The sequence below is a fragment of the Aythya ferina genome, assembly GCF_964211825.1.
Source record: "Aythya ferina genome assembly, chromosome: 2".
NCBI classification, from domain to species: Eukaryota; Metazoa; Chordata; class Aves; order Anseriformes; family Anatidae; genus Aythya; species Aythya ferina.
Window position 1 is genome coordinate 159,622,117 of NC_140297.1, and position 8,763 is coordinate 159,630,879.

General features: G+C 44.1%; 1 protein-coding gene across 1 annotated transcript; it reads left to right on the forward strand.

Annotated features, from left to right (window-relative positions):
- Positions 1–448: 448 nt before the first annotated feature.
- PSCA (prostate stem cell antigen) lies at positions 449–4,725 on the forward strand. The gene is made up of 3 exons (XM_084508489.1): positions 449–724; positions 2,622–2,726; positions 4,285–4,725. The coding sequence occupies exons 1-3, from the start codon at positions 673–675 to the stop codon at positions 4,494–4,496; spliced, it is 369 nt and encodes a 122-aa protein (XP_084364615.1). The 5' UTR covers positions 449–672; the 3' UTR covers positions 4,497–4,725.
- The last annotated feature ends 4,038 nt before the right edge of the window (positions 4,726–8,763 follow it).

An 8,763-nucleotide genomic window follows, 5' to 3' on the forward strand; every position in this document is an offset into this window, starting at 1 on the left:
AAAATAAATAAATAAATAAATAAAAATTAAAAAAAAAGAATTGGGCATTGTCTCTTACTAGATTATAAGCAACATACAGAAATAAAAGTATGTGAGCACACAGTTACCTGGAAGAGTACTGGAAGAGTATTATGTGTTATGATTTGCCCAAACACCTTGCCACTGCATGCCACCAGTGTCACACAGAGTCAGATAAATAGCAGGAGGTGTCTATTAAAAAATATAATAATACAAAAGGAAAACAAAACATTTTGTGCTTGATTAAAAACAATAGCTCTACACAGGATAGCAGTGGGGGTGGAGAGCTCTGTTCACAGGGTGCAACCACAGTCTTGCTCGCCCCAGGGAGATGCATAAGGCCAACTTGTTCTAAGGAATTTGTGTTGTTTTTTTTTTTCCACTCATGAACACTTTGCCCAAGGGTGGGAGGAAGGCGAGGGTGTAGAAGTGGAGAGGAGCTTTGGTAGCTAGGCAAGTCACAGTCAGATAGGAGAGGCACCTAAAGCAAATATCACCACCACAAAGCAACCCCTCCCTTGGTCCAGCATATAACCTCGCTCAGGTGCCTTCATGGGGTAATCTTCTGGGCATGCACGATCGCTGCCTCCCATAGTATATAAAGTACCCCACAAGGAAACAGCCCGTATTCAGTACAAGAAAAGCCATCCCAAAATGAAGGTTTTCTTCATCGTCCTCCTGGCAGCGGTCCTGTGCATGGACTCAGGTAAGATAGTCCCACATCCTCTCTAGTAGATCTTCAGCGAGGAGAAAAGGCTTGTTATGGGGTTTGGCAGTGAGGGAAGAAATGCTAATGCAGATGTTTTAAGATGTTTGCATTTTGTTAAGGTGTCCTGGGTGTTGTAGTGGAAAAATAAATAAATAGATAGTGCATCTCTGCTGGTGGTGTGATCCTAGTGCTGGGTAGAACAACTTCCAGGCAAGATATGTCCTATGAAACACTGAATTTAACTGACATCAAAATTACTTAATTATTTAATTATATGTAGTGGTTTTTATTTTGTTTGTTTGTTTTCGTAAAGAGGGGAGTGAGGATTATTATCATCCTTCCCATGATATTAAAATGCCTGTTGCAGCATTTCTGCAAAGAGTTTTTGTTCCAGCTTGCTTTCTGACTCATTTTAAAAGTGGCCTCTGATGCTGCACAGATTTTTGGCGAGAAAGGAGGAGAGAAATGGGGAGAATACCACAGCATGTTGTTTTCTAGGCTGAATGGGTGATGGGTGGGATACAGGCAGCACAGATCTGTCACTTTTTTGGCCTGACAGGGAAAATAATGTTTAAAAACAGCTCTTCCCTATTACCAGAGAAGAGAAAATGCATATCTGAGCAGAAACTTTGTCTCAAACAACATAAGATGCTTAAGGTATAGACTGAGAAGGGTTTTGTACAGCCTTTGCCAGACAGACCCTTTCCTCTGAAACCTTTAAACAGAATGTTCTGAAATGTGACTTTTGCTGCATTAAAAGTCAGATAAACATGAAAAGAGAGTGCAGCACTACAGATAATCTGGGGTTTGGCTGCTTGCTGAATCAGCCATTTATATAAAAACATTTTGGAGAGGAGACCAAGATATTCAAATTTCCTTTTCTTCCTGCTCTGAATAACACTTACTTCTAGTTAGGGCTTGTCTGTGTCCTGAAAGGATATTTTAGGTTTAAGGGTATTGAAGAAACCATGAGGCAAGCCTGGTAGTCAGGGAGTTAAAGTGCGTATGTATATTCACAGCACACTTAGAAGGCAGCAAAGCTCCAGCGATGCCCTGGGGCACGGGGAGGTAATAGGAACAGGTAATTGCACAATGCTCTCACTCCTTGGGGGACTATTTTTCATCAGGACTAGACACTTGTAAACTGCACTGTTTATTCTGCTTTGTCTTGACTTGTGTCACTGCTCAGCAGGTGTTAACAGCACTGACTTTGGTCCCTGTGTCCATGACCAGGTGGTGACACGTAGTGACATGATGGTGAGAGGGAGGTGAAAGCCCTTTTTCCTCGCCTTTTGCTTTCTAAGAGGAAGTATGGGAGAGCAGGTGGCACAAGTTGGCCAAACCGAGCAAAAGGGCTGGAAGAAACCTTGCAAATCCCCTGCTCCACCTTTCCATTTTCCTCTCTTTCCTCTGGGCTTTCCCATTTCAATGGGGAAATGCCTCAGTTAAGGCTCACAGGCACCCTTGGCATAACACTCCTGTCTATAGAGGCAGGTGAACAACATCAACCTGTCCTTCTGGGGACTTCATCCCTCCCTTCCTACTCAGTTCATGAGCAGAGTATCTCAAATGTTAAGGAAGGAGTAGCCCCCTTGCCATCGACTGATGAGAGCAGATAAGCAGCTGGTCTCTTTTTGCCCCCCTCCTCATAATACCTACATCAGGACCTGCTCCAACACCTACCAAATATCCTCTCACCCCTCGCAAGCAAAACATTCTCCACCAAAAATGGAAAAAAAAGAAACAAACACAACACTGTTTTCCCAATAACAGAGGTACTGCCTTCCTTTGAGCACCCACAAAAAGGGTTCTGATTCCCAGCGCATGCACTAAATTTGGTTACCTGGAGAGTTTCAGATGGATATTTCTTACAACCCCTCTTGGTCTCTTGCAGGTTCTTCTCTGAAGTGTTACAGCTGCAAGTCAAAACTTAGCAACAGCTACTGTCAGGAAACAATGAACTGCAGTGGAAAGAACACATGCAAGACAGAAGTGATCAGTAAGTCAAACTGGGGGTGGGCAATGCATGGGGGGGCTGTGTTGTTGGGGCCATGCACGGCCCCAGCCTTGGGTGCCCAGTCATCCCCACCTTATCTAGACACACCAGCTGGTGTGGACCAGCAAAGCCCAGTGTTCATCAGGAAGAGAAAAGTCATCTGGTAAGAAGTGGTGAGGAAAAACTTTCAGATGAGTTCCAGTTTAAATAGGAATGACAGAAAAATAATGATTAACCCTTTTTGATATCTAATGTCTTATTAGTTGTCCTGGCCATCACCAATGGTCTGGTTACAAATCCATGTGGATGATGTATCTCAAATTCCTCTGTGTTTGCCAGTAGATCACGTGAAATATTGAGCAGTATGGCTGGTGCCTGGAAAAATATTTGAGAGTGCAGCTGCTTTGTACTGCACATAGCTGATCAGGGTAGTAGCGGTTAAGGACAAGGCAATATGAATAATATCTACTAACTTCTCTCACCTGTGCAAAATAAGGTTTCTTTTTATTCCTTAATATCAAATACCTTTTTTTTTTTTTTTATATATTTGCTTACAAGGGTAATATTTAAGCTTATGGCTTTTAAAAGTTAGAAACATGGGTTAAAATGTGAGGGGCTGCACTTCAGCAAAAACTAACTAGGGAAATTCAATGGAAAGGACAGAATTTCACATTGCCCATCACAGCCAGCTCTGAATGCAACCAGCTGTGTGTCTCCAGGTAAAATCTCTTAATGGATGACTTAATTCTTCCATTCTGGAAAAATAAAAGTAAACCTTGTTTACCCTGTGCGGATCTGTGGTGCCTGCTCAGTTGCTCTTGGGGCACAAAACCCATTGGTGGCATGTTCAAAGTCATCTGTCAGGCAGTGAATGCAATATCTCCAGTAGGCACCCTCTTTGTTAGTAGTTCACATACTGATGGCCATGCATTCACATAAAGGAGAGCCATTATGAATATGGCAAAGACACGATGCCTTGATTAAATTATGCAAGACCAGGAGATCTCATGTAAACTGTAATCTGACCACAGGGAAAAAAAAAAAAAAAAAAAAAAAATCAATAACAAAAACAGGATGTGCATCTGACGACAGATCAATAACTCTATCATACATGAAATGGGCATAACCTTGTTTCTACAATTCCCCTGGATGATGAAAGGCTCCATGTAATGTAGGTGTATAGGATAGGTGCAAAAATTGCCCCCACACACTTGTTCCTCACCCCTTTGTAGTGTAGACTCCCAGACAAAGCTGTAAATGGCTGCTTTTGTTATTAATTATATTACCAACATTTATGCAGGTGGTGCTGTTTCAGAAGCCCCTGAGAACTGTGCTGTGGAACACACTACCTCAAGCAAGTGATCAGGGATTGAATTCCTTCACTCCCTACTGACAAACTGACACCTCAAAAATAAAACCTGCAATAGCAAAACATGCAGATTTTTTTAATATATTTTTTTCCTATGCAGTAAACCCAGATAAGAATTAACACCTTATTATTCCAATCCATGATACTTGGCTTTCATTGAGTCCTTGGAGTAATGGTCCTGTTTCCTTTCAGGGATCATCGGGCTCTTCAACATCATCAGCAAGGGCTGTGAATCAACATGTGAAGCAGACTTTCAGGACTTCAAAGTGGGCAACAGGAATGTCTCTTGCTGCAGCACCGACCTCTGCAACATCAATGCAGCTGGCAGTGTGAGGAGCAGCTATGGGATGGCAGCAGGGATATCAGCCAGTGTGCTCTGGGCCTTTCTGAACAACAGATGGTGAGGAGGAAAGAGGAATCCCATGACCACAGGAAGTCTTGGAGCACCCCAGTTATGATGGCGATTGTAGCTGGAAGCAATTTGGTGTGTTGCATACAGTGTCTTTGGAGCTGATGGCAGATCTTTGCCTTATGATAGCTTCTTTATTGCTATTGCTGTATTGTTGCTAGATGAGAAAATGTGTGTGCATACAATCCATGTAACACCTAAAATATACTTATTTCTAAATCAAATGTGAGTGTATTGCATGTATATCCTTCAGCAGGAGCTGCAGGTGCATCTGTTTTGCATGTCTGGCCATTGCTCAGTCTTGGTCATTGCAATGTCACGACCATGTGTGCTGAGAGATGCCATGGCACAGCAGAATAAGGTTGGCAACTGTACGTCCAAAACTCGAGGGGCCCTAATTTATGACAAATTCTGAAGGGCACATGCCCCAGGAATCACACCTGAAAAGGTATTGTGACCAAGAGATCCTGGGATCCTGCAACTTGTTAGCTACCACACAAGACAAAAGCAATGTCCATGTTCCCTACTACATGTCTTTATGGTCATTCCCACACCTTCCCACAACTGTAGCATCCTTGGGATGGTGGGCAGACCTGCATAGTCAGGTACCTGGAGAACCTTGGCAGGCAGTAACTGTTGGAGAGAAGTAAAAAGTGTGTCCCCAGTATGTCCTGGTTGATCCATGGGTGACCTGAGGTTGCCTACAAGATGTGGGTTTGCCTGCAAGCCTTTGTCAAGTCAGCACAGCAGTGGATGGAAGACTGAAAGGGTGGGAGGTTGGCCAATTGCCCCGTTTTCCTCCCTCATACCCTAAGGACTCCTGGAACTGCAAAGGATGTGCAGAGCCACAGGCTGAAATAACAGAGAAGCATTTATTCCGAAGAGATGAGTCATCTGCAGATGACCAGAGCACCCATTGCCATGGGTCAAAGGCCAGCATCAAATTTTGGATGAAGTCAATGGGAGTAATGACACTGTCTGCTGTTGTGAAAGAGAAAAGTACCTAAATCCTTGGGACACGAGGCATTAACAAGCTGTTAATTGTAGGAAGCAGGGAAGGGGTTTTCCCAAAGGTTAATCTGGAATGAACCACCTTCTTCATACCAGTACTGTCTGGTTATCAGCAGAGGGAGGATATGGGACACCTGTGGGATATTTTATTTTGGTTTTTTTTGCAAACCTCCTGAGTCTCAGTCACTGCAAAGAAGGCTCAGCCATCAGTACACATCCCAACCAGGCTGTTTTCTGCATGGCTGACCAGCTCCATGACCTCTCCAGTCCAGGGGCTCATTTTCTTGTGCTGTAGGAAGGTCCCTGATGTGTCACTGCTCTGTGTCCACTCTCTCAAATAATTCCCAGGCAGTGAGACATGTCCACACCCAGGGATGGTTCCCAGCTACCATAGTCACAACAGCATGACTGCAATAGCCCTTCCTGGAGACTGGGAGTTTGGCTGTATGGGAATGGTCTAAACCTGTTAGCCAGCCCAGCCAGCGGAGTCCCCAGTGATGTTCAGTGAGGTGTAGCATCTGTGATCACCTCCCAGCTGCTGGAGAGGTCAAACACATTAATTCTAGGGATATACCTTGAGTTTTTGCATGTACTGTGGGGTAAGGAGAGGTTTGATAGCTTAATGTGAGGACCGACTGGGATTGGCACAGTAAAGAGCGGGATAGGAAGCATCTGCAGACATCTGGTGGAACTCATTGCCTCTCGATGGGTCCTGGCATGGCACTTGCAATAACAAAACACTTCACTCCCCATTCAGGTCACCAAGAGACAGTCTCAAAAACAACTTAATTCTGGGAAGGGTTAGGAGGTGGCACGCTTAGGTAGAAAAATGACTCAGCCATGGGTCAGAACCAGGGCTGGGTCAGGGCAGGACCAGGAAGTCACATGCAGTCACAGCACCTGCTTTTGCAGGTGCTGTGACTGCATGTTGACAAAAAGGCTGGCCTCCCCTCCTGCCTTGCAACCCCCTAATAAACACAGACAGGAATTGTTCCCTCCTGCTCTGTTCTGCACCCTGTTTCAGCAGTGTGGTCGGTTAGTGCAGCCAAGCTGGCATCACACAAATACACAAGCTCTGGCTGAAGGTCAGTTTGCTGAGAAAATGTGCTGAAAGCTGTTTGCTGGGTCCAACACAACATTTTTTTGAAAACAAGGCTATGTTTTATTCCCCCATAAAAGTTGTTTCTTGACTTTGCAGGCTGAGAAGTTCTTTCAGTTCTTCTCCACACTTTCTTTCTTCTTCTTTCCATACTTATCAAGAGGCCTAAAATTGACATTCCCTTTAAAAAACTTAATCTACCATGTATGCAAGTGATTTCTATACTTTCAGGATCATTCATTTAAATAATAAAGAGTTGCACAATAAAATGGATTTTTTTTTTCCCTAAGGTCAGTATTTACATTTTCCAAAAGCTGCATTTATATTAATTGAAAGTAAAACCAATTCTCCAGTGATGGTACCTCCTACAGATGGGAAAAGTAAAAAAACTCTGATCCAGAGTAAATGCTTTGGGATGATTTTTATGATAGGAAACATTACAAATGTGCATTCAGAGTAAAACAAAAGTGTTTCTTGGATTATCTCTGTGGTACTGTATTTGCTGCTGGTAGTATTCATTATCTCTGTGGATAGGGATTAGGGCATACAGGATTTCCTAAGGCCCATCAGCTGTTACAAGTAGTGTCTGTACCTGATTTGAAAAATGTCACCAAGGTTACCTGAATTTAGCCCAATTTGCTATATCTGGTTAAAAAACATTTGATGACGTCGGAGAACATCTCTGCTGCAGAGAGAGGAGATGAGCTAGTGTTTAAGGACCAGGTTCCTCGCTGCACTTCGCATCTCTTGTGTGGCCTGGGGCAAGTTGCACAGCCTCTCCATACCTCTATCTTGTACAGATGTTATCAGGTCCAATCTATCAAGAGGTGTTCAGATAGTGACTTTAATGGGGCCCAGAGAAAGACACATGCTAAAAATAAGCCTGAAAAGAGTGAGCTAGTGTAACAGAGGCAGGGAAGGACTACCCACTACCTACCCACCCTGCACAGCCACATTCCTGGTCACTATTATACATACACAGTTGTGTAACAAGGTTTTCAATGATCCAAACAGAGCTAGCTCAGCTCTCACAGTCAATCAGTCACTAGGCTGTCACTAAAAACAATCAACAGACCTGCCCTTTGAATTCAGAACATCCCCAAAGTAACTGCACCCATCATTCACCCTGGGCAAGGCTGTCTGGGCAAGGCTCATGCCATGCCATGTTGACTCACCCCACTCCCATTCTGCCCCTTAAAAACTGTGTGGCAGACAGAGCCCTCAGTAGCTCAGTTCGGATCTTACCTTGAGCTCTACTGATGCATTTCCAAGCTAAACCAGGACTCCTTGCAAAGCAGATGCTGCACCCTTGTCTTCTCTTGATACACAACTCCGCGGATATTCTTGACCTACAGCTCCTATCGCAGCCCTGATCTTATTTCTGTAGGGGTGATCTGGTTTATATCTACTAGCCCATATTATGTGGGCATTGCTTTGTAAAGTTACCAATTTATTTAAACACCTTTATATACCTCATCTGTGTTTACCACCCACTCTGCAATGGCCTCAATGCCCCTCATGGGCTCATGTTAATCTCTGCCAGTGCTTTTCCGTGTGAAACACTTCTAGACACTATGCCCCAGCCCCTGGCTCTCCATGCCCAGTGTAGTTTGACTGCCCCCTGCAACAGAGATGACTGGTACGGATCTGCATCAGGAAAGGAAAAAGTTTCACTCCCTCCCGACTGGTTACTTTCATTAGAGATTCAATCTGGCTTTGAAGGAATTTGTGGAATGAGGACTTCACCCAGACCCGGTGAGTGAAAGTGAAGCAATGGGCAGGGAGGGGACTTGTTTTCGTCAGGGGTCACTGCATGTTGAGTTATTTGCAGGCACCCACCCATCTCCCAGGTGGCAGTGGAGGGGTGTATCCACAATGTCACACACACAGGTGCCTTCTGTCCACACTACTTGTTTATGTCTTCTGCTTTTGATTTGTACACAGCTGCATCACTGCATCGTTTAAGCATGTTTTCTGCTATGTAGTAAGGGGATGTGTTTGTTTGCTTCCCCAGAAAAAAATTTAAGAACTGGTGCAATCTCTGACTGTAACATCCAGTGTTTCTGTAGTGAAGAGAGAGGCGTTCATCCTGCTTAAAATACTGACATCGAGAGAGAGACTAGCTTTTATGATGCCAAGTCAACTGGGGTGA